At 43.5% G+C, this 26,790-nt stretch overlaps 1 protein-coding gene across 3 annotated transcripts in view; it reads left to right on the top strand.

Moving 5' to 3' along the window:
• The window catches only part of HHAT (hedgehog acyltransferase), a 255,303-nt gene that overhangs the window by 52,470 nt on the left and 176,043 nt on the right, over nucleotides 1–26,790 (top strand). For all 3 annotated transcript variants that reach the window (XM_033094166.1, XM_033094165.1, XM_033094167.1), the window contains 3 exons: nucleotides 890–1,084; nucleotides 3,229–3,444; nucleotides 11,685–11,856. In XM_033094166.1, the coding sequence (XP_032950057.1) occupies nucleotides 890–1,084; nucleotides 3,229–3,444; nucleotides 11,685–11,856 (583 nt within the window). The remainder of the gene's footprint in view (nucleotides 1–889; nucleotides 1,085–3,228; nucleotides 3,445–11,684; nucleotides 11,857–26,790) is intronic.

Below are 26,790 nucleotides of genomic sequence, written 5' to 3'. Positions count from 1 at the left end.
GATTGACTATGCAAAGGCCTCAGTATCATATAGAGCAGGTAAGGTGTACTTTTTCTGTGACATACTGTTTCCCCAAAAATAAGACCTAGCCGGACAATCAACTTGAACGTGTCTTTTGGAGCAAAAATTAATTTAAGACCCGGTCTTATATTATATAAGACCGGGTCTTATAATACCCGATTATATTATATTTATTATATAAGACCTGCTCTTATATTATAGTAAAATAAGACTGGGTCTTAGATTAATTTTTGCTCCAAAAGACGCATTAGAGATGATTGTCTGGCTAGGTCTTATTTTTGGGGAAACAGAGTAAATTTGACTGTAAACAATATGTTAATAAAATAAAAGTGTAATTAGATATTTAATTTTAAATCTCTGGTTTAGACTTTAGAAAGCCTTTTGTGGTTTGGATGGCCCCGTTTTTTTTAATAAGACTCCTGACAAGTATGTACCCATGCTTCCTTTCACCTTTTTTGCAGGATAGTGTATGCAGGGGGTAGTGTTCCAGGTTGGCAGTGATTCCAGCTGTCTTCTGGCTTCCATAGTGTCTCTTGAAAAGTCAGCTAAATATCCTATTGTTGTGGGATCCAGTGGTCTGGGCGGAGTGGCTGAAGGCAGGAAAGTGGCTCCTACTTCTGGATAGATCTGGTGGGGTTCTTGGGACCTAGGGGTAGCCAGCCATCACTCTGGAAGGTCCCTCTGTATCCTGTTTGTCTGTATTGCATTAAATCCTCAGGGCAGTGAGAATAGTTTGTTTAATGGGTCAATAGTTTGTTTAATGAACGTTATCTTCTCATATGTAGAACCGTCAATAACAATGCCCGTTAGCTAACCCTTCTCTCTTTCTTCCCTCTCCTCTTCTGCTGTATCTCTCTCCTGTCTGCAGCACAGACCCTGGATCCTCACAGCCTATGGAATGTGGGCCTGCTGGTGTGTGCTGGGGGCCCCAGGAACGGCCATGATCTTTCTCCACACTGTCATCTCCTTCTGCGTAGCCCAGTTCCGGTCACTGTTTCTCTCATGGCTCTGTTCTCTCCTCCTGCTCTCCACATTGAGGCTGCAAGATGTGGAGGAAGTTAAGGTAAGTGTCTCTGTTTTACCACTGGGTCCCTTTGGCAGTGCCCCCTTCCGGATAGATACGTTTGTTTCCAGGCAACAGACAATTGAAGAACTGTGGTAGGGCTCCTCCTAGTGGCTATATGGAGTTGGTGCATGTGAATTCTGGTATTGCATTCTGCAATCATGTCTTTTGTATCCAGGTCTTAGCCCTCTGAGGTTGCACAGGGGCTACCTTGTATGTTTTCTCACGGTTTGGGTAGGCATGGATGGTGGCATATGTCATAGGAACCGAGGTTTAAGAACAAAAGGAAAAGAAAGCAATAGTTCCCTATGTATTTAATAAAAAAATCATCTGTACAGTGCTATGCAATTTATAGGACACTCTACACTCCTTATCTCATCTGATGCCCACAATAGCTCCTGCGACAGATAAGACAGGTATTCCCTTGCACACACAATCTTGGGAAGTTTTTGATATTCGTTCTTAAATCACTGTAGAACTGGAACTCCTGTGATGTCTTTATTTTTGGTCATTTGTCCATTCATTTGTTCACTCGTTCATTGATTCAAGTGATGGCATTTAGAGTTGGTGTGCCCTGGATTGGCCGTCATTGGAAATAACATGCTGGGAAAGGCAAACCAGTGGTTGAGCTGGTTTGTGGCCTCTTCCATTCACTGTCTGTCCTATTCTTGAAACTGGAGGAGCCATTTAACCTCCGAGTCCCAAGTTTATCATTTGGGAAACGGAAGCAATAGCTGCTCTGCCTTCCTCATGGAGCTGTTCTGCGGATCTAACACGATGATTTATGTTAAGTGATTCTGTAAAAATTGTAGCGTTTTGGAAATGCCAGTATTTTTTGCTATTGTTAGGCTATCATAATTTTCACTCTCCCCTGTGGACCAGGGCTAATACTTAAAGCACACATGTAAAAACATGGACTCATGAGAGTAAGTAGGGTAACGGCTCTCTCTGAACAAACGACACTTAACTTCTCACAATGATTACCTAGGTGATCATTTAAATAAGTGTGCTTAAAATAGATTTGCAACAAAAATAAAAACGAATGCACACCTAACTTTCTGGGGACCTGGCAAATGAACAAAACAGACTCCAGTTGTATTTATCATTTGTTTGGGGACAGTAGCATCAGTTAAAGGGGGTGGCAAATAAATATTCCATTTATTATGCAGATTGGTGATTTGAAAAATTCTGCTGAAGGAGAGTAAATGACTAGCCATTAGTTGCGTTGGGCTTCTGTGATTTTTACACTCAGTTCTCTTGATCTTTCTTGGTGGCTGCTGGAGTTCTGGACGTGGAGTAGAAACTGTTCAGTGCTTAGTGTTTCTGTATAAAGCCTTAAAAGATCCTCATGGATCAAATGAACTACTTATTCTATTTTCTATGTAGAAAATTCTATATCTTGTCTATATTTCCATCAATTGTTTTTCCCATTAAAAAAGCAATACATATGTATTCTGGAAAATACAGAAAAATAAAAAGATTATAGAGCAATCCATGATTTTACTGCAACATTGTTAACATTTCACCACATTTCCTTCTAGCCTTTTGTTCCATACATATTTTTGTACATGCTTGTTATTTCTTATTTTGTATTGCATTTTTCATTATATTTTTACACACCTATCTTCTGTATGGGAATGTAGACACATTGAGGGCAGGGACTATTTCTTTTGACTATGTGTCTCTAAAGCTCATTTGGCATATAGTCCTCAACTACATGTGGGGCCAAATTAATCACAGAAGAGCAAAAGAAAAGCTATGTTGAAGACAGAAGTCCTGTGCGACATTTCTAAGCCTCTCTTTGTCTTCAGAATTGTTGGAGGAGCTGTAAGAGTTTCCACTGGTGGTGGCTAATCTCCATGGTACCCACTGGGAGTATCTGACATATGCATATCTGGGGAAATCTTCATTATGTTACATCAGGCTTAGTGCTAAGTTAGTTGATGGCTGATGGCAGACACTCTTCTGCCCACAGCTCATTAACTGCTCATTTTGATTACCGAGGAGACTTACCTGCTGTTCAGAGTTTCTCGACTCCCCTTAGGGTATAGCTGCTGTACCTGTGGAAGAAATCTCCTTCTCAGGAGACTGGATGATGTCCCTCCTTGCCACTCACAGTCTGTTCTCTCCTGGTGACTTTGCAGAGAGGGTGGTACAAGACAGAAAACGAGTACTACTTGCTGCAGTTTACGCTGACCGTTCGCTGCCTGTACTACACCAGCTTCAGCCTCGAGTTCTGCTGGCAGCAGCTGCCCGCTGGGTGCCCTTTCTATTCCTTTGCCTGGGTGATGGCCTATGTCTTCTATTACCCAGTCTTCCACAACGGGCCCATCCTCAGCTTCCCGGACTTCATCGGACAGGTAGGGCCGTGTGCATCTTAGCTGCAGGAGCCCCCACCCTGATTCTCGGCGGACTGTGGCAACCAGGATTAATGAGTAGGCACAGCAAGAAGCCTGGGGCGGGCACCCACTGCAGGGCAGGCCCAGGATTTCTCACTTGAAAAGTAGAAAGCGACACCGTGTAAGCCGTTGGTTGGCAAAGAGTATGTTCCCTTTTATTTTCACAAACTGCCATAGCCTGGGAATTGTTCAAGATGACCTGGGATGGGAAGGCGGGTGGAGTTGAAGAGTTGGAAGGTGATAGTGTCTTTTCAGGACTGGGTACGTGTTTCTGTGCAGGACCCTGCCTGCCTTGTCTGGACAACAGCCTTGTCTGAAGCTTATGGCAAGCCACCTTCATCATTCCTACCTCACTTTTCCTCCTACTTAGAATTTTTTCTCTCTCATTCCACAGCTAGCTCATGGAACATGTTTACAAAGTTAATTTACTTAAGCTGTTAGGAATCGGGAATACCTAAAACAGTGTTTCTCTAAGGACCTTCCTACTTCCCACCACTAAAGTAAAGCAGTCTTGATGGAAGTGAGAATAATGACATGCATGCACACAGATCACACACGTGCAAGCACACACATGTACATACAGATCACACGTGTGTACACAGTACACACACATGCACACATACCACAGGTGCACACATGCAAGCACATATGTACACACAGATCACAGGTGCACACACTACACACATGCAAACACACATGCACACACATCGTAGGTGCACACACTACACACATGTGCAAACTGCCATACATGATCATACATGTGCACATAGTACACACAGGTACACATGCACACACAGGTCACATGCACACAGCACATGTGCAAACACAAACATACACACCACAGGTGTACACAGTACACATGTGCAAGCACACACATATGCACAGATTACACATGTGCACACAGTACACATGTTCTAGCCTGCCCACACCCACACATGGGTGCACATGCACACACACACACACACTCTCACACACAGAGGCCTGGAAGCATAGTTCAAAGTTCAGGGCCAGCAGCACTGTTGCACATTTCTGGAGGGTGACATGAAAGGTGCCCCCTGGGAAAGTCAGAGGGTTCTTAGAATCCCTTAATTCTGTCTTAAAAATTCTACTAAGTTATGCATTGTACTCAAACGTATATTTCGGCATTATAACAATAATTTTATGTTTTAAAATTGTCAGTTCAATTATTTATCTCCCCCCCTGCCCTCGACGCAAATCTTTAAGTAAAATTGGTATTCTAGGCAGATATATGTTTAGTATATGGTTTTGCATACCTCAGTTTGGGTTACAGAGCATCATTCTTTTGTCCTGAAGTAATTTTAAATCTGTACTTGAAAATCATGTTTCAAATTGTTGTGTAAAAGATAGAGGGGGTCAGTGATGGTAGCCGATCTTCTAACTCAGTGGTTCTCACAGTGGTGTCCCTGGACCAGCAGCATCAGGGCCACCTGGAAATGTATTAGAAATGCAGATTCTCAGGCCTCACTCCAACCTGCTGAATCAGAAATTCAGCTGGGCCCAGCAGTGTGGTTTCCCCAGGCCCTCAGGTGATTCTGATGCATGCTAGAGGTTGAGAATCATTTCCTAAGTTCCTCAGAAGAGAAGAGTAGGGGGACGGGCGTGGGTTCAGGCTCTCCAAGTTGTCTCTTTTACAGTCTCCGGTTCATTGTGAGATTTGAATTCTTCCAAACATTCCAGCCAATAACTTTTGGACTAAATATGCACACACACACCCACACACACCTCTCTTTAAGACAGTAATCTTCAGAGAAACATTAAATCCATTAAGAGTGTTTCCTCTTAGGATTATTTTCCTAAAAACAGATCATTTTCCTAACTGCCTGTTATCCACTGAGGAGCTTTGCCCAATGGGATCTGCATTTTGTCATTATGCAAATCATCATTCTTTCTCATTTCCTTTCAAATTGTGTCCTGTAGGGTCTAGCGGGGAACATCGAGGCCCCTTGCAGTATCTGTTACACTGAGGCAAGCTTTGAGATTACCCATCACCTAAATGCTTAGCCCAGGGTACCCGGTCCCTTGAGTTTCAGTCTGGAGAAGACAGGGGCTGGTGGTCCCACAGAGACTCAGGTATGAAGACTGGGTTGCATCTATGTCTTCTCTCTCTCTTTTTCACCCCTTTCAAAATGGTAGCAATTGCTGAAAACAGGGAACTTAGAAAGGCAAATTGAAACCTTTTTCTGTGGTCTGGGAAGATTCATAGAAAAGTCAGTCTAGAAAAGGCAAACTGTTTAGTAAGCTACAAGGCAAACAAACAACCACACAAACAAACAAAAAAACAGCCAGGATGTGTCTGCAGTTGCCAAGGGTCCTTATGGGCACTTAACCTCCTGAGAGAAAAATGGGTTAAAAGGGGAGCAGTTTAAACCAGGAAGCTAATCGAGTAGTGGAAGGATTCTTTCAGAGAGGCCAAGAAAGGAAAGCCTGGGAGGGGGAGGAAGAAAGCTAACTGAGAGCTTGTAAGCAAGTTACCTCAGAATGAAGACTTGAATGAATGAATAAATGCCTTCAGATACAAGGACTGGTAATAGTGAAATTCCCGGTTCTTAGATTCTCAGGTGGATGCTCAAACTGCAGAGCAGGAGAATGAGGCTGTGCCACTAGGGGGCAGCAGAGCCTCATGTGGGAACCAACCCAGGAGCCAAAAGCAGTGGCCAGTTAGGAATTCTCCAAACTCCAGTTGCTAAGATGATGGATGGCCTTAGGCACACTCCTGGGAGAATGTATGTTTCACCCAGTTTTTTTTTTTTTTTTTTAAGCACGTAAATTTACAGTACACACAAGATGAGGGAAGTATAGAAGAGATGTCCTCAATAATGTAAGGCATTTTGCCTGTTCAGAGGCTTCAGTGCTTTAACTTGAGGGTCACCTCTGATGGCATTTGGAGTTTCAGGAACATGGGCCCTGTTTATTTTTCTCTCATGGTGCTGTGTAACTCAGATACTGAGCCAGGGGTGAGGTTGGGGCCCGGGGGGCCTAGGGAAAGGCAGGACATGCTGTTCATTTGCTTAGCTTGGAGCCTTCGCCACCGTATCTTACTCCAAGCAGGTTGAGTTGTGCATTGGGGGCTGGTGTGGGGGAGGATGGTGAGCCTGAGGGTGGTAGGACCAGGGACTTTCCTTGCTGGGGGCTGTGCTTCTACCCCAAGGAGAAGAGCCACTGTTCAGATAGGAAGCTGGTATGTGGTGAAGAAGAGAGACTCTGGAACCCAACCCTATTGTTACAGGGTTGGAATCCCTGCTTTGCTTTGGCTTTGAGAGCTTTTGGTGAGTTACTTACCTTATTTGTGACTCAGTTTTCTTATCAGTGAAATGGGAAGAATGGTAGGATTGTTATAAGGATTAAATGATTTTGTATAGGTAATGTGGCTTGACACATAAACAGTATGAAATGTTAGCCATTACTATTATTGCTGATATCAGTAGCCAAAAACATGTGGCATTTGTGGGGTCAGTTTAGGCCAGACCTGAGACCCTGGGTGTCCAATCTGGTAGGTGAATACAGAAGCAGGGGATTCTGGGTAGTGGCCATCCTTGGCCTCGGGAGAGGCCAGTGTGCTGGTTCCATCTCTTTAGAAGAGAGACCCACACAATTGCTGCAGGTACAGGGGAGGGCCCAGCCCCTGAGTGGCTCTGGCTGGCAAGAGCCAGGTGGGCAGTCAATGACCCAGACAGACTGCGCAGGGTTTGAGGTGGGTTATGGTTCTAGAAAGCTCCTGGAATAATATGGGTTGTAGTAAACAATACTAACTGAGACTTTGCTCCAAGCCAAGCTTTACGTGTTCTAACTCATTTCATCCTCACCACAGCCCCGGGAGAGGGATACTGTTGTTATTCCCACTTTACAGATGGTTAAGATGGAGGCAAAGAGAGGCTAGTAGAATGCTGATTGGGCTGGAAGGAGTAAAGACGAGAGCCTGTTGCACTGACTTGGTGCGCCCTCAGGAGTCAGAAGATGCCGTGTGGCCTGGTGGCCATGTGGGGCTGGAGGCGCAACCTGGCCAGCCCAGGTCCCAGTCCTGTGGCAGCGACACCACCTGCAGGCCCCACTTGCTGTTCTGGTGGAGACCACTGAATACCACCAGCCTTGGTCTGGATGCCTGGGGAGGGGCAGTAAGGGGCTGATTAGGGAATGGCTTGTTGGGAGCAGAGGTAGGTGTGGTTTGTGACCACGGATGGACTGGACAGCAGCTTGCCATCACAAAGGAATAAACCCCCGACTCTGATGCCCTTGAACCAGAGGCTGGAGCAGAAGTGGCACAGTAGGCTCCTGGGAAGGCTTTTGTTTGGTGCCCTCAAACATATGTATTATTAGTGTGAAGAAAACCTTTTCTCTTTGAGAACTGTCATCTTTAATCATCAGAATATCTTTAAAAGGCTTTGATATTCCTTTTTACGCAATTAGCATAAAATGAGGTTTTAAAATGCACTTTGCAGATGAGTTAATGTGTATTTCTTAGTGGTGCCTTAACTGAAAAATCCCATTGATGGCAGTTTCCAGTAGTCTTAAGGTTGGCACTCCCATAAGTTAGAAATATGAGTGTATTGAGTTAATTGCTTTGCACGCAGACAAGAGAGCGATCGTGCTCGTTAGGTGAGCTGTGTGTAGCATGTCTTTTCTTCCTGCTGGAGTGACAAGGGGCAAATGCTGAATTTTTTAAATGAAAGTGAGTCAACTAGATTGAAGATATAAATAGACTAATAATTACCCGACTCTAAAGAAAGACCAATGACCACTTTTTAAGGTAAAAGCAAATAGAATGAAAAATCAGATTGTTGTCCTTCTGCTGTGTTTACTTGTACAATGAAGGAATAGACATTTCTGTTACCGTGCATGAGGAGACATCCAGCCTCAAAGAAGGAGCATTGCAGAGAAAAGTCCATGCTTCTGGTCCAGTGGTGACACATAATTATGCCTTCTTAAACCTGGTAAGGAAATTTTGCCCTCAGGAACGTAGGTAAGTCATTACTGGGAAGCCAGTCAGTCACAAAATGCACCTGGTATCTCTTCTTAATTACAGATATTTGTGTCATTTTAGACTGCACACTGTTTGGGGAGGGAAAAAGAGGGTCTCTGAACTGACCTTGAACTGTGATTGCCTGGAGCTGAGAGGCAACTAGAGAGACGTATTTTCCTGGTTGCCTTGTGGGGCTCCCTTCCCATCCAGCTGCTTCCCTGCTCCTGGGTGGGGTGTCCCTGTAACACTCCAAGGCCTCAGGTATAGGTCTGGCCTTCAGGGGACCTGAGCTTGTGGTTGGCTTATGCTCAGGGGCCTACAGGCCATATTCAGAGTTGCTTATTTAGAAACTGGAGACATTCAATTGTGTGAAGATTGTCTTCTGTGAACACTGCTTTTGAGGCCAGTGTCACATTCAGCCCGGGAACTTACTTCCCTCCCAGGATCTGGCACCAAGAAAGGCCTGTCTGGTGGTCTGGAATGGTTTTGGCCTCTTTGTGTCTTATCTTGGCCTCGGCCTTGGTGTGAACTCTTCCAGCCTCCACAGACCCATGGACATTATGTTGTTTGTAATATTTTCCTCATTTGCTGATGGTCATTGTAGGTCAAAATGAATTTGCTTTAGAGAGCTGGAAAAGGGAAGAAAATTAACTAGGAGGAACTCAGTCCATAGCTAAGAAAATCTATGAGTGAGGTGGGAAGGTAAGGAGAAATAAAGAGGGAAAAGCATCCTAGCCGATGCTGGCCTTCCCCGGGGGAGATCCTGAAGCTAGGCCGTTTTTAGAAGGGTGAAGAAACAGATGGCCTTGCCTCACTAGCAGAGAGGGCCAGTCTTCACAATGTGGTAAAGTTACATTACTTCCCCCGCCCCCGACCCCATCATAAAAATAATCAATTGATGAAAACAACTGAAAAATCGTACCATGGAAAGATGACAGTCGTGGTTGCCAATTTGCTGTATAGCCTTCTAGCCTTTCGTTATTTTTGCATATTGAACAAAAATAGTTTTCATGGCTCCATAACATGGGGGACACTCATGCATTTAACCAACCCCCCTACTGTTGGACATCTGGGTTATTTCCTTTTTCCTCTGAATTAGATAACACAGACACAAATGATTGGGCATGTAGGTGTGTGCACGGAGTATTTAGCCGTCCACCAGCTTGTTGACGTAGGCTGTAGGATCGGCAGAGCACGTAGGCGCTCGAGCTGAGGATTCAAATGAAAACCACCCTCCGTTGATGCCTGGCAAGGGTTCTGCATTGGGTCAGGTAGTACAGCTGTGCTTGCCGTTAGCTGGGATCCATACAAGTCTGCAAATCCCCCATGTGCCCAGTGCGCATTCCTGGATGACCCTTCCAGCTAGCACTTCCCCTTCATAACTGAACCCTGCGGAGCAGTTGCTGTGGCTTGAACAGTGCTGGATGGTGTGGCTGGGCAAAATACCTTCCTGAGGTGAACTGCAGAAAACTAAAGGAAAAAGGAAATTCCCATTAGTTTGATCAATTTACATTTAAAAAACGTTAAACCAAGGAGCTGTCCTTAGTGTTATAACCCAGCAGATGGCAAAAAGAAAATCCATTTTGCAGATTATTGTAATACCACCGAACCAGACAGAATTTCTTAATCTGGCTTCTTGCTGTAAGAGGACAGTGGAGAAAGTGGTAGAGTATATGGTCAAAATGGAATAAAAATAAATCCCCTGGCGTGCAGATTGCTCGTCGTTCTAGGGCAGTTTCTGCCACTCCTCTTGGCTGCAGTGAGACCCCCTGTTCCTGGATGTTGGAGGAGAGTGGAAGCTTAAGAAGTACGTCAGGACCACCTTCCCCTAGGAATGAGCCCTTCTTGTTTATGTCGTGTCTTGAGCCCTCGTTGTCAAACGCTGAATCAAGTCCATTGCTTCTGCCAGCTCATGGTGGCAGATGCAGCTTCATCCTGTATGCATTCTCTTCACTGTTGCAATTCAAGGCAGGCTTCAGTCTCATAAAATCTTGTTCATGTAAGATCCAGCAAACTTCCACGCTCCCTTTTGTTTTTCTGTTTGTCTAGTGGTGTAAGGCTGAAATTGAATTCACTTCAAATTTTACAGCATGCTTATGCATTTCAGAATCTATGTGCTTTCGACACTTGTGCATCCCCATACAGCAGGCAGTGAGATGAGACCACAGAACCAGGATACTCAGGCAGAACTTTTAACTTTTTTGGTCTATGTTTTCCACACATCTCGAGTATACTCTCAGGGGTTTGTCTGTATCCATGAAAATCAAAACATCCCTCTGTCACCCGTGATGTCTGGCTCTGAATTGTCTACTAATTCTGCCCTGTGCCTGGTAGTCTAGGACGCCATGAGGGAAGAAGGTGAAGAAGTGCAATAGGAGACATATATTATCAGATATTAGCTTCCAATGATCCAGTGTTTTCTATATGCCAAGTGCTCTACCTAGTACATCATATATTTTATTTAATCATCACAATCTTTTCCCTGTATATATGAAGAAACCAAGCCTCAGAGAGGGGAAGTAACTTGCTCAGGACCACACTGCTGTGTGGTTTGTGCTAGAATCTGATCCTGATTTTGTCTGACTCTGAAGTCTGTGCTCTTAACTGTCGCACTGTACCTCCTGCTACACAAGAGACCTGTGCCATGTATTGTCCCTGCTTGTGTTTACTCTGCCTGGTTTCCAAAACAGCTTAAGTTAAGATGACACACCTGCACCTACTTTTCGCCTTGTTCTCAGGTGTCATCTGTCCTTCTCCTTTTCTCTTACCAGTCCTGTGCCCCTTCTTGACTCAGTCCTACTTTTATCAGCCTTCGACGTCAGTGGGTGATGGATGAAGATAGGCAGGGTGACACTGAACCCAAAGAGACCCCAGTGTCCCGAGGAAGAGCGCGGGAGCTTCTGGCCCCTCAGGTTTTGACAGGGTTGTGGCTGGGGTGAAGAAGGTCTGCAGAACCCGTCTTGGCTCCTGGTGCTAGGCTGGCTTGCTGACCGTTCCCCACCCTCTTGCCCCCATTCTTATTCTGGGACAGAGTTTTCAGGTTTGGACATAACTTCTTCACTCAAGAACATGGAGTGATCCCAAAGCAAATCACATCAACCTATTTTAGTAGATACAGCAATAATATTTTTGGGAAGTTTATTGAAAACGTTGTCTTGGGGACTACCTGAAAGACTGGAAAGATGGAGACGCCATCTAATGACTTGTTTTGTTCCCACTGTAGATGCAGCAGCCAGGGCAGTGCTCACTGAAGGTTGGTCTTTCCGTCCTTGCCCGGGGGCTGGGCCGCCTCTTCTGCTCCTGGTGCCTGGCAGAGCTGATGGTTCACCTCATGTACATGCACGCCATCTATGGCAGCGCCCACGTCCTGGGGGCCGTCTCCTGCTGGACCTTAGGTAATGGCGGACATTCTGCTGTCATAGACCAGGCATCACCTGTTAGCTTCAGGGTCAAGCTGGACTCGGGGCAGATGAGGGTGCAGTTGCCTCAAGCAAACCCTCTTTTTCTTCTCTTTTTTTTTAACCTTGCTCCTCTCGTGGCCAAGATGATGTATATGTGAAATGGTTGATGGAGGTGAGGCCCTGCCTCTGTGGTCTGGAACCAAGGAGGGTAGCAATCTCTTTTCATAACGGAATGTGACTACGCTTAGTGGGGTGCGGGCAGCCCTGCGCTTGACAGGAGAGGGGAAGCGATGCCGAGGGCCGCGTCTGAGTGCCTGCTGAGCGCAATGCTCCAAGACCGAGTTCTTCTGCAGTGTTTTATGTTGTTCTTGTGTACGATATAAAGAGAACAATATGAATGCGGGCTTTAGAGTCAGACAGACGTAGGTTTGAATCTCAGCTCTACCTACCACGAGGGGCAGCCTTTGGCCGCTTGCTGAAACTCTCTACATGTCTACCTGTCCAGAGAGCAGAAATGTGTGGGTTGTTTTAAGGACTAATTGAAACGATGCATGTGAAGGGCTTATTTTGTAAAGTGTCCGGTACATAGAACAAATGGTGTGTACGTCCCTCTGTTGGTCCCTTTTTCCCTCGTCTACCCATTTCTTTGTATCTGCGAGTACGAGGTGCGATGGAAGTCATTTCCTCAGCCAGGACATGGTCTCCAGTGTAGGACTTATCTGTGGAGAAACTGCCGTTCCTTATTCCTCTGGCCAAAACAACAGTGACCATGCCCTTTTCCTGAACTAAATCTCGTCATTTCCTTCTTTGCTCTCCTTTCAAGAACTCCCTGTGGTAACTGAATTCAGCCCTGTGGTCTGACCTCCAGCCTGTTGCCCCAATGGGAAATGTGTGATCTTCCGGCCAGATTAAGCTGCTCCCTGCCGAGGGCAAGAGTACAAGCCCGACTCCTTATCTGTTTGGTAATTTATAGATTAAAAAAAAGAAATCCTGATTGTCCTTGGTGTCACACTTGCTTAATCAGAATGTTTTCACGCAAGAGGCTTTTTTGGATTGGAAAAATGCTGAGCTGTTTAATGACATCCTCTTCTTTCCAAACAAATCTTTTTGATAGTTGGGGTAACTAATATTCTAAGGTTTTAACGACGTGATTAGACCAAACAGAATAGGATTAAATGATGGTTTATGTTAAATAGAATCCCATTTGTACTGCATCCAAATTAAGAGGCTGTTACCAGTTTGGGTTATCTTAACTATGAGTGATAGAACATACAACTCAAAATGTAGCTTGAACAAGGAGGAAAAGCGGTTGTCTCATACAACGATTATCTGAGGTCAGCACGAGGGTGGTAAATCCCGTGACGTGGAAGAGTCGTCCGTGATCCGTTCGTGCATCTACCATTCCGATTAAGAATGAGCCGGAATCCTGGACCCCTTGTTTGTACCTGTAACCCCGTCACCTTCTCTCACCCTCTCCACAAAGACATGTTTATGATTCCCTTCTTAAAAACTTTTTTCTCAATGGACTTTATTTGTAGAGCAGTTTTAGGTTTACAGCGATACTGAGAGGAAGGGACAGAGAATTCCTGTTTATCCCCTGACCCCCACACGCACCGCTTCTCCCACCATCAACATCCCCACCAGAGTGGTCCATTTGTTGCAACAGATGAACCTATGCGGCACCTCATTATCACCCCAATTCCATAGTTTGCATTAGGATTTACTCTGTGGGTTTTGACTGCTGTGTAATGAATGATATACGAGTATATGTTTATTATAAGATATAGAATGTTTTCACGGCCCTAAAAGTCCTCTGTGCTTGGTCTATTCATCCCTTCCTCCCCCAAGCCCTGTCAATCACTGAACTTTTACCATCTCCATAGCTTTACTTTTGCTAGAATGTCATGTAGTTGGAACCATACAGTATGTAGCTTTTTCATATTGATTCCTTTTACTTACTGATACGCCTTTAAAGTTTCTCCATGTCTTTTAATGGCTTGATAGTTCATTTCTGTTTAGTGTTGAACAATATTCCATGGTCTGGGTGCACCACAGTTTATTTATCCATCTACCCACTGACAGACATCTTAGTTGATTCCAGGTTTTGCAGTTATGAGTAAAGATGCTATAAGCATCTGTGTGCAGGTTTTTGTGTGGACATAAGTTTTCAACTCTTTCGAGTAAATACTAAGGGGTGCAATTTCTGGATTGTATGGTGAGAGTATATTTATTTTTTCTAAGAAACTACCATACTGTTTTTCCAAAGTGGCCATATCATTTTGCATTCTCATCAACAACGAATGAGAATTCCTGTTGCTCCATATCCTCACCAGCATTTAGTGTTGTCAGTGTTCTGGATTTTGGCCATTCTAATAGGCGTGTAGTGGCACCTCATTGTTTTAATTTGCAGTTTCCTAGTGACATACGATATGGAGCATCTTTTCATTTGCTTGTTTTTTATCTGTTTTTTAGGAGTTGCCATAGAGTTTGCGATATATATTTACAGCTAATCCAAGTCCACTGTCAGATAACACTATATACCACTTCATAGTAGTTCACGTACCTTATAATAATATATTCCTAATTTCTCCTTATAGCAAAAGATTCCTAATTCCTTCCTCCTGTCACCTGTATGATTGTTGTCCTTTATTTCACTTATATACCTATAAACTGTAGTCATCACTACGTTGTTGCTTTTATTTTGAGCTGACTGTTATCTGTTAGATAATTAAAAATAAGAATAAGAAAAGTTTGTATTTATATTTTACTTATTCCTTCTCTGATACTCTTCCTTTTTTGAAAATGTTGATCCCAGTTTCTGACCTATATTATTTTCCTTCTTTCTGAAGAACTTTTAAAAAACATTTATTGCAAGGCAAGTCTACTGGAAACAAATTCTACCATTTTTGTTTGTCTGAGAACTCTATTTCTCATTCACTTTTGAAGGATAATTTTGCAGGATACAGAATTCTAGGGTTCCCCCCGCCCAAACAGTATAACTATTTCTCACTACTTTCTTCTTGCTTGCATGGTTTCTGAGGAGAAGCTGGATGTCATTCTTATCTTTGTTCCTCTCTATAGGTTAGGTGTTTTTTTGCCCTCTGGCTTCTTTCAATATTTTTTTCTTTATCTTTGATTTTCCGCTCTTTGAATATGATATGCCTAGGTGTAGTTTTAGGGGCATTTATTCCGCTTGGTGTTCTCTGAATTTCCTAGATCTTTGGTTTTGTGTCTGATGTTAATTTGGGGAAATTCTTAGTCATTATTTAAATATTGCTTCCATTTCTTTCTCTCTTTTGCTTTTGATATTCACATTACATGTATATTCATTGTCAAATTATAGCTGGGGGTCTTTTTCTTTGGTTAGACACCGTACCCAGCACCTGAGAATTTTCCCTCAGCAGAAAATACTTCTGTACACATTTGTCAGGTATTGATGCCGCTGAAGCCAGAGCAAGATGCAAAGATTAGAGTACCTTATTCTGCAAAAAGTTAATGCAACCTGGAGGACAGGCAGATAGAACCATTCAAATCAACAGGTCCCTAAAATAAGTAATCTGAGACCACGATCACTTCTAGCCTTTGTAGTTATATGTACCTCTCTAATAATCCCATGTCCTGTGCCATTATCTTCAGATTCTCAGTCATTTTCCCGAGCCAAGTCCTTAAAGCCTAAACTTTGGCTAATGTCCACAAGGGAAAAATTAGTAGTTAAGATGTGTTAACATTTCTTATCCACTGCACTGTTTGGTTTGTGTGAAGTGAGACCTCATTTTTGGATATTTTTGGATAGCTCTAACTTCACTAAGAAAATACAGTTGGGCTTCAGAAGCATGGATGATGAATTATTTCCTTTCAGCATTTCTTAGCAGGATCTTAGGCTTACTCAGTGTCATAACAAATAACTTTTTAAAAATCAAGGCACCGGATCTGATTATGCTAACAAATCTCTTTCCTTTTCTGTAGATCTACAAACAAGCCCATAAATGTAATTTACTATTTTATTCATTATCTTCGATTCTATCTCCAGCCACGTTAGTGTAAGCTTTGCTGCGAATATTATGAACCATGGAATCTTAGGGATGGAAACTAGAAATTTCCTAGAGCACTCAGTACGAGTCCTTCTTCTTACATCATCCATGGATAAAGTTATAGTATAGCTCCAGGGCTGTTTGCCAGGAGCGTGCACCAGAAGCATTGATTGGAATGATAAAGCCAGTGCCCCCATTTGGTGTCCGAGACAGAATAGGGACTAAAGCTTGAAAGTCCAGTAAGATTTGAGATGGATATTCAAGGTCATGAGAGCTAGGAAGCCATCCTAAATTGTTGAAACAGAACGCTGCAAGTGAAAATTAGGTTTTAGAAGCAGTATTGACTAAGACAGATGATAAATTTAAAGCTAGCATTACAAGACAGATTACAAGTTATCCAACTGCGACTACATAAAAGTTATAAATATGCAGAATTCCCCAGATTTCTGCCTGTAGGGGGCTGGAGGGATTCCAAGGCTGATCAAAGAGAAAGACATGAGCCCAAGGTGGTAGTCACACAAGCTTTATTTCGGTGGTGCTTTGACGGATTTGCATTTGAGGGAAGTCCCTCACAATATGAGTCCTTCCAGAGCCTACATTATGGGGGTCCCCACTCAGAAGGGAAGGAGGCCAAGGGCACTTTCTGGGGAAAGTGGGATCAGAGAAAAGTGAGGTGCTTCGGTGACATCCCTTGGGGAGACTCTGGGTCAGAGAACTCTGAAGGGCAGCAGTAGCTTGGGACCTGTGTAGCTCTGGGGTTTGTTTTGTCTAAGACTAGCAGGTGTTGGGCACAGTTTCGCAGTGTATGCAAAGGAGGCAGGCTGTAGATGGCCAAAGGTCTGCTTATTTGGGCTATATTTAAAACAATTGGATATATAAAAATTTGAGTTTGACACCGGCAGGCTTTGAGCTAATAGGTCTCAGCATGCTGTGAATAAAGTAACAACTTAGGAGCCAATATACAGGCCCTCTGTGGCTCATTTATACAACACGGGCTCCTCTCCAGGTAGTGCCTATCAATGCATTGGGCCTCTGGACGGATCTAGGCCAGGAGACAGAAATCAGGGCACAGCCAACCTTGGGTCCGAGAGTCTGGCCAGGAGGTGGAGCCTAGTAGCCAAGTGGGAAATCCAGATGGACACTGACAGTCAAGGAACTGTGCTCTGCTCATTCCCAAAGGAAATGGTTGATCTGAATGAGCTGAATGAGCTGATTTGGTTTAGTGGACAAGCACACATAGATGAATGAGGCAAGTCCAGCCTCTGTCCTTGCAGAATCCGTGGTCTAAAGAGTTGCTTAGGGAAAAACGCAGAGAAACGAAACCTATTGCAGTGCAGGCCGATAGGTCCCGTGATGGTAGAAGTCCAGGGTGCTGTGGGAGCACAGAGGAGTAGTACCTACTTCAGTCTACAGGAGTGTGCAAAGGCTTCTTGGAGGAAGCAAAGTGTAAAGGAAACCTGAAGGATGATTGGGAATGAAACACATACTAGATAGATGGGGCAATGAGCTGGGCAAGGGGGCTCTCGGCAGAGGGACCGGCACATCCAAACGTTTAAAGATGAGAGATCTGAGGGCATATTTGGGAAAATGGAAGAAGTTCAACATGGTTAGAAAGCTCCTGTGATGTGTGTGTGTGTGTGTGTGTGTGTGTGTGTGTTTGTGTGTCTTGGTGGAAAGCTAGATGGAAGTAAGAAAAGGTAGATGTGGTAATGGAGGCCTGAACCAGGCTAATTAGTGTTTTAGGATTTATGGTAATGGACATAAAAGCAAATTTGGGACATTTGTGAGGTAGAGGTGACTAGCATTACTAGAAGATTGGCTGTGGGGGTGAGGGGGAGAGGCCGGAGTCAGGGATGAAGGCCGGGAGTCTGCCTCTGGCACCTGTGGGTGAGGTGCCATCAGCCTTCCGATCCACACTTACTGAAGCTCTACTCAGACATTCTTGTAACTAAACAGGTCTTCTCAACACTCTTGGATGACCAGTAGATGATTGAAAGCGACTGATGTCAGCTTCTCTTACCTGCCGCACGATGTGAATGTTGGCGCTGGTTTCTGAAGACTTGGCCCTGAGAATAAACTAGCCGTTTGCCTGTGTCATCCTCTCTCTCTTGCATACGTAGAGGTCTTCTGAAAATGGAGTCCAGGACGCTTATTTTCCTTTGCCCCCTGTTCTAAGATTTCTCTGCAGCTGACATGGGCTGTGGACTTTGATTCACTCCAGCGCTTCTGAATTCTCGCACGTGGAGTCTAAGGGGTGACTGGGTGCAGCTGGTTAATGACAAGCAGTGTAACAGTGTCCTGTCTGTCTTCTTGCTTTGGACACGCTCATTTTTTGCTCTTTGACTTCTCTTTTCAAAATTTTCAGGTCAGTTTCATAAATGGTGTCAGGTGCCCTGTAGGGTTACAAAAAATGGCACAAAAAATGTCTATCTTTTATTAATATGCAATGTTTTAGACGAAACAAACGGATGGATATCCTGTTGTACTTTTTATTTTTCTGTGATCTTACGGGTGATATAGTTACTGTTTTAACTTTTATGATAGGTAAGCAGCATGCAGCCAGTTTGGCAAATGTGTGTGTTAAATGCTTTGATTAATAGCCATTAATGATTAGCAGACATGGAGATTATAAACCCCATGTGACTGTGTCTCTCTTTTTGTTTGCCTGGCACAGAATAAGTGCTCCATGCATATTTGTCAAAAGAATCAAGAAGTGAACAAATGGAGCATTTTGTTGACTCTTCCATTGTCAGCCATATGTTTCCTTTGTTTTCTAGTTGCTGTCTTCTTTAGAGTATTAACAATGCAGTGAAATAACGTATAGTGGTGGTTCAATGCCAAAAGAGGGTTTTCTTATTTCCTGTGGTTTTTGTTGAATAAAAATTCCATTGTGTTTTTTCTCTTATTGACTACCAAAAAACCCTGCCACTCTTAGAGCACCTAACGGGAGGAGGTGAGTGAAGGCACTCTTACCTGAGGACAGACGTGTCCTTGAGGCACCCCAAAGAATTCACTGCTGATCATCTGCGATGGTGTTGATTTGAGGTGTGCACAGGTCAGAAAGGTGTGTTGTGTTTTGTGTTGCTATAGAGTGTAGAGGGTGTTTCAGGAGCAGCAAACCAAACAAGACATACGGAGAGGTAGAGTGACCAGCTGACCGGGTTTGCCAGGGACTGTCCTGGGTTTGGCACTGCAAGTCTCATGCTGGGGAGCCCGGCAGTCCTGGACAAAGTGGAATGATTCGTCTCCCTATACAGGAACGCAGAACTGCATGGAGAGCAAAAGTAAGTGGTGCTTTTGCAGGATCAAGTAAATGCTTAACAGTGGTGTTACAAAAAGTGGCTTCCCCGACAGGCCCAAATGAGGAGGCACCTAAATTGTTCTGCAGGTTCCGGACTTGTCCAGTGAGAGTTATTGTAAAATGGAAATAGTTTGGGACGATCCTCTGGGCTCCAGGTCCTTTGAGCCATCTTTTTCCTCTGGTCCAGGTATTTCTTTGGAGGTGAGACCTTTGGGCAATTTTTAAACTCCAGAATTTTAGAGCCGAATTGGACCTCACAGATTTGTCTAGCACTCTCATTTTATAAATTAGAAAATGGAGGCTCTGAGAAGCTCAGTGGCCTTTCCAAGGTCACTGCTGGTTGGTGGCCAAGCTTAGGTGGGAGGCATGTATGTTGATTGGCAGGCCCTTGTTCTTTCTGCTACCTTCTCTCCCTCTCATTTGGCTCTGGCACAGCACTGTGTGCATGGCACTGCCACAGTGCCTGTTGGCCAGTCAGGACTGGTGTGGGCTTCTTGCGTGAAATGCATAGAAATGAAAACCACTGATACATTTGCCTCAAGGAGCAGGGTGTGTGTGTGTGATGCCCAGGTATGGTAAGGAATGAAGACTAAGAGGGAGACTGCAGTCAGGTCTTAACATGTGCAGTGTTGATTTTAGACAGCCGTCTGAAGCCTGCTGCACCCACTGCAGGCAGGAAGCTCAGGAATTGTTTGTACAGAGGTGCAGGTCCAAATGTTTTTGCCAGAAAGGACCGTGCTCACTTTTCTGATCATTGTTCTCTGTACCCTCCTGATGCTCAACTGTTACTGAAATGAGTTTTTAATAATGGTCACGTGCTCACAGGTGAGCACACTAGCAGTGCAGAGAGTGGAAAATAAAACTGTGGCAGTCTCTTCAGGTGCCCTCCATCTTCCCGTTTACCTTTTGTTTCTTGTCCAGGTTATTTATAAGGATGTGCTCATTGCCCTGTTTTCCTTACTACCTTCTTTTTAAGCTTAGTATATTTTGAATTTTTCCTTACGTGATGAAATATTCTTTTAGATGCTATTAAAAAATAGAGTGTGATTTCACAGTTGTTTTGGTGTTCCTTCCTATGGCTTTACTGTTATTTATTTAACTGAAATTCTGTTGCTGGTCATTATTTAAAATTTGCCCTTTTATAAATAATGCTGTAGTGAACATATTTGCATAAGCCTGGTTGAACTCATCCCTGATGATTTCCTGAGGGTGATTTCCTAGGTCAAAGTCTTTGGCTACTCATTGCCAAACTGGTCTTTAGACCAACAGGGCCATTTTCATTGCCAGTGTCATCAGTGTTTAAGAGTGGGTGTGAGGGACTGTGTTTTCTTGTGCAAGGAATTTCTGTTTAGGAGGCATACGTCTCCTCCACCCCCACCCCCACCGCCATCCTTCTCTTTTCCTGATTCTCCTGCCCTGCTCCCCGCGCCTGTGGTGTTTCCGAACCTCCCTTTTCTATAGGACAGTTGGTTGTGTTGCTGAGTCCCGGAGAAAGCAGCTGTCAGGCTGCCATCTGAGTAGTGAACTGTGGGAGAGCAGCATGGTCCTGAGGGAGAGCGGCTGTCAGGGTGGGTGTGGAGTGGAGTCTGGCTGTTTCTCCCAGCGTTTCTGAACGGAGCTCTTCTAAGAGACAGTCAGTGCCTCCTGGGAGCCGTGCTGGGCTTCCTGGAGCTTCATTTGTCCGTTGAAACTATGAACCTCCCATGTATGGGTTTTCAGATGGGAAAAATCTTTCTCCTTCCCCCAAGATCAGTTGTGTTCTGAGTTTTTCAAATATCTCTTACCGGTTGAGGAAGCATTGTGAATTCATAAAAATCATAGGAATAGGGGTCTGATTGACTGAGACTTCGGGATGCTGGGGTATAAAACCTGTTCTAGAATGGTGTGACTTCACTGAAAAGCAGCACATTTCTGTAGCAGCGTGATGGCTTTCCATTATGCTGAATAAAACCAGACTGATCCTCCATAACAAAACGCCATGTGGTTTGGCTCCTACCCACCTCCCTCAGCTTGCCTCAGACCCCTGCCCTCCACTGCACTGGCTCCTTGTTCTTCTGCAGGCAAGGCCAGCACGGTCCCACCTTAGGGTGGTTTCTTTGCTGGCCCTTCAGGTAGGAAGGCATGCTCTTCCCCTCATCATTGTGTGACTTCTGTCATTGCCATCTCAGTTTCAATGTCTTTTCCTAAGAAGCTTCCCCTGGCGACCCAAACAGAAATAGCCACCAGCACTTTACACCGCCCTCTTTTATCCTCTGCACTGAGCTCATCACCAGCTGAACGTCTCCTCGTTTGTCTCTTACCACTGAATGTATGTTCCATGGAAGTAGGAACCTTAAATTGGTCACCGTGGTGTCCCCAGTGCCCAGAACAGTACACAGCTAATAATGGACGCTCCATCAAAGTTTGTTATGTATGAGTAATGCAGCCGGTCAGGCACAGTTCCTTTATGTTCACTGTTAAAAGCACGTGCCCTCTGTAGACTCAGTTGGGGCCCAAAGATCTGAATTTTAGTTTCAACCTTATATTCACTAATTCTGTGACCTTGGAAAACCCACTTACCATCTCTGAATCTCAGTGTCCTTATCAGTAAAGTAAGAATCATGGTATTTACCCAAAGAACCCCCGGGGGTGTTTGCGAGGAATGGCAGCCGTAGGGATGTGCAAGCTCTTTGTAAACTTCTAATCATTCAACAAATGGCGATTGTTGTTAACTGTTTATTGGAAGTTTTATTGGAAGTACGGGGAACTACTTCCATGGAGCGCCTCCAACAGCGTGGAAATAGGGAAAGTACAGCCCGTTACCGTGAGCAGACTGGTACGTGAACGCACAGTGGATCCGAGGCGTGGGTCTTGGTCAGCACTCGCCGGATGGTAGGGTCATTGGAGGCTTTAATCAGACTCGAGGAGAGATTCCGCCAACCAGAGAGGGCGGTGATGTGGTGAGAACTCAGTGAGGAACCATCCAGAAGGCAAGTCCTGGTGCTTGCCATTCCAGCAGTGACTGGGAAGGGATAGTACGTTACAGCAACTTGCTTTGTCATGTCCATGGCACGAAGTCTCTGTTGTGGGGCTCGACGCCTACACCTCTCAGAGCTGGATGCCGTCAGATGTGTGTTCTCTGGCCAATGCCACAGTCCTGATTTCATCCTCACTCAGCAACTCTCTGAGTGAGTAATTTGCTTTCCTATATGGCTGACCTGGAGAGAAAAAGGGCTCTTAGAGGAGAATACGAGGCCCGCGGTACGTTAGAGGTGATAATTCTCACTCTAACATGGTAAAATGGCATTCTGGCAAGGTAGGTCAGTCTCCATGAGCCTGGTTAGTGGGCATCTGCTCCCAGACACAGATGTGCCCTCAGGGTGTTGGGTGTTGACAGAGGGCCTGGGGGTGATCAGCCTGGCTGGGGTGGCTTTATCAGGGTACAGCTGCTCTGTCTGGGGCTCCTGCTTCGTATCACAGCTTTCTATGTGCAATGCTGTCACGTTTTGATTTGATGCTCTATCTGGCTGAGGTTCCTTTTTATTTTCTCATTCCCACCCCCCCACCCCTCCCCTTGGCAACCACTAGCTAGTTCTCTATATCTGTGTTCTCTCTGTTTTGTTTATTTATTTATTTATTTTTGATTCCACATGTAAGTGAAATCATACAGTATTTGTCTTTCTCTGTCTGACTTATTTCGTTTAGCATAATACCCTGTAGTTCCATCTATGTTGTCGTAAATGGCAAGATTTCATTTTTTGTTGTTGCTGAACAATATTCCATTGGATAAAGAAAATGTACCACATTCATTTATTGACGGACACTTAGGTTGCTTCCATATCTTGGCTATTGTAAATAATGCTGCAGTTAACATGGGGTTCATATATCTTTTTCAGTTAGTGGTTTTGTTTTCTTCAGATAAATACCCAGAAGTGGGATTGCTGGGTCATATGGTAATAGTAGTTTTAACTTTTTGAGGAATCTTCATACCGTTTTTCATAGTGGCTGTACCAATTTACAATCCATCAAAAGTGTACAAGGGTTCCCTTTTCTCCACATCCTTGCCAGCACTTGTTATTTGTTGATTTATTGATGATGGCTATTCTGACAGGTGTAAGGTGATATTTTATTGTAGTTTTAATTTGCATTTCCCTGATGATTAGTGATATTGAGCTTCTTTTCATATGTCTATTGAACATCTGTATGTCCTCTTGGGAGAAATGTTTATTCAGGTTCTCTGCCCATTTCTCTATTGGATTTTTTTTTTTGGTATTAAGTTGTATGAGTTCTTTATATATTTTGGATATTAACCCCTTATCAGATGTATCATTGACGAATATCTCTCCCATTTGTAGGCTGTCTTTTCGTTGATGGTTTCCTTTGTTGTACAAAAGCTTTTTAGTTTGATATAGTCCCATTTGTTTATTTTTTCTTTTGTTTTCCTTGCCTGAGGTTATATATCCAAAAAGGTATTGCTAAGAGAGATGTCAGAGATTTTATTGCATGTATATTCTTCTAGGAATTTTATAGTTTCAGGTCTAACATTTAAGTCTTCAATCCATTTTGAGGATTTTTCTTTGTGTATGGTGTAAGGAAGTGGTCAGGTTTCATTTTATCACATGTATCTGTCCAGTTTTGCCAACACCAGTTATTGAAGAGACTGTCTTTACCCCATTGTACATTCTTCCTTTGTTGTAAATTAATCGACCACATGAGTGAGGATTTATTTCTGGGCTTTCTATTCTATTCCACTGATCTATGTGTGTGTTTTTATGACAGTGCCATACTGTTTTGATTATTGTAGCTTTGTAATATAGTTCTTCTTTCTCGAGATTGCTCTGGCTATTTAGGGTCTTTTGTGATTCCATATAAATTTTAGGATTAGTTGTCTTAATTCTGAAAAGAATGCCATTGGTATTTCAATAGGGATTGCATTGAGTCTGTATATTACTTTAGGTTGTAAGGACATTTTAGCAATAGTAATCTTTCCAATTTATGAGCAAGGTATATCCTTCCATTTATTTGTACCTTGTTCAATTTTTGTTTTTCAGTGTTTTATAGTTTTAAGACAGGCCTTTCACCTCTTTGGTATTTTAACTTTTTGATACATTTGTAAATGAGATTGTTTTCTTTCTTCTTCTGATCGTTGTTTTCTTTCTTCTGATCATTCATTATTGGTGTGTAGAAAAGCAACAGATTCCTGTATACTGATTCTGTATCTTGCAACTTTACTGAACTCATTTATTAGTTCTAATTGTGTGTGTGTGTGTGTGTGTGTGTGTGTGTGTGTAGGGTCTTTAGGGTTTTCTATATATAAAATCTTGTCATCTGCAGATAATGAGAGTTTTACTTCTTCCTTTCCAACTTGGATGTCTTTTATTTCTTTGTCTTGTCTGATTGTTGTGGCTTGGACTTCCATACTATGTTGAATAGAATTGGTGATTGTAAGCATCCCGTCTTGTTCCTGATCTTAGAGGAACGGCTTCCAGCTTTTCACCATAGAGTATGATATTAGCTGTAGGTTCATCATATGTGGCCTTTATTATGTTGAGATATGTTCTTTCTATACCCACCTTGCTGAGATTTTTTTTATCAAAAGGGTATTGAATTTTGTCAAATACTTCTACATCTATTGTGATGATCATGTGGTTTTTATCCTTTATTTTGTTAATGCAATGTATCACATGGAATGATTTATGGATCTTGAACCATCCTTGCATCCCTGGGATGAATCCCATTTGGTCATGGTGTAGAATCCTTTTCAATATATTGTTGAATCTGGTTCGCTAACATTTTGTTGAGAATTTTTGCATTGGCCAGAGATTCTTAAATGTAATAATTGATTTAGTATGTGTGTGGCTATCAGTATCAGTAGTACAAGGTAGACCTACCGGAAAGGACCAGCAGGTGGCAGTAAAAGCTAGGTATTCATTTGAGAAATTCAAATTAGACAAAGTTTTATTAGCCTAATATTCAGCCTTTCCTGTGTAATTTACAAAGTATCAAGATGAGGGTGGGGTTGCTTTTTGACCCAAGAGAGGTGGCCTACCAAAGTGGCCATTCTTATCCCAGTTTTTATGATGTCCTTGAGTTTTATCATTTTATATTCTTTTCATGAAATTCTTTAAAATTAAAAAAAAAATCTTAGTTTACTCTAGCTTTCAGATTTTATGTAGAACATGTTGTTATATATAGACTGTAGATGAGATTGTCATTGGACTTTAGCAATGACTATCTACCAGTCCCTTAATTTCTAGATAAGGTGGTCTTGACCTCTCGTTCCTTGGACTAAGCATAGCTCCAATAGTCTCCAGTGTTTTTTGGAGACTTCCAATTCATGGCCTCCTCTGTCTTTCATCCCTTGCTTTTGTGGAATTATTTCTATGTGGGGATCACCCTGTATTGCCCTGATTATCACATAGTACTTGGTTCTCTTACTTGATTTACACACACACACACACACACACACACACACACACACACACCTGTTCAGGTAAAGCATTTGTGTATGTTAGATGACTTTAATAAAGGTTTGGAAGAGAGCCACACAACTTACAATTGACAATTGGATCTCCCTGGTTCCTTTGCCACGTCTGAAACTTGGCTGTGGTCTTCAGCCCTGCTGCTCTGTCCTCTTCTCTGTCCCCCTCCTTTTCCTTTCTACCCTTTTTTCCTCAGGAACAAAAGCCATCCCCTGTTTCCTCATAGACTGATCTTTCTGAAACACAAAACAAATCGTCTCCCTTTCTTGCTTGGTTTCTTAGGTCTTTTACTATGAAGTTGTGCTGCTTAGCTGAGCAGTGTGACCCTTTCTGGTCCTGGCTCTCCTGTTGCTGAAGCTGCATCGTCATTGCTGCAAATGCCCCCCGCCCCCATCCCTTCACCCCTTGGGTCGTTTCATATCCTCATGCTTTGCACATGTCGTTGCTTGACGTTTCTTTAATGTAGCGAACTCCTCCTTCAAAACAGCTTCTTCAGGGCCAGGTCCCCTGAACCCTCAGAGTTAGGTGATGCCTCTCTCCACCTCTCGCTACTACAATGACCTATCTTTGATTAGGAGACAGAAGGTGAGTGTTCTAGTCCTGAATTGTCATCATCTTTGTAATACCAGGCATATTAAGAGAGTTCAGATGGGCTCAGTGATTGTAAAGTATTATTTAAGTGTGAACCATCCTCAAATCAAATTGTGATCCATGAGAAAATGGTGGTTATTTAATACAAATCAGTTCAACAAAGTTTCATGAAGCCTCCGGAGGAGATCACTATCTGCTCATTCATTCTGCAGACCTTCCTGAGGTACCTGTTGGGAACCAGATATGGTGTGGGGACCAAAGGTACGGAGACAAAGTGGCGATGTCCAGGGTGATCGCATGTTCACTTTTGGAATTCAGGGGAAATCTCAGTGTTAGCAATAGGTATTTGGGAGTTGTAGTGGATGGGTGGGCATTAAAGCTAGTGGAGCAGATGATACCAGTGGGGAAGATGTGTAGAAGATCCACTTAGATCACTGGGGCCTTGAACACTTCCTGCTTTTCAAACACTTCCCCTGTGAAAGGGAAGGTGCTCAGAGTGCAACTTTCCTATTATGAAAGTTTAAAAGAAATCATTTTATATTTT

Source organism: Rhinolophus ferrumequinum, chromosome 22 (genome assembly GCF_004115265.2).
Source record: "Rhinolophus ferrumequinum isolate MPI-CBG mRhiFer1 chromosome 22, mRhiFer1_v1.p, whole genome shotgun sequence".
Taxonomy (NCBI): Eukaryota; Metazoa; Chordata; class Mammalia; order Chiroptera; family Rhinolophidae; genus Rhinolophus; species Rhinolophus ferrumequinum.
Note: the sequence above shows the minus strand (reverse complement) of the source record. Positions and strands in the feature narration are given on the sequence as shown.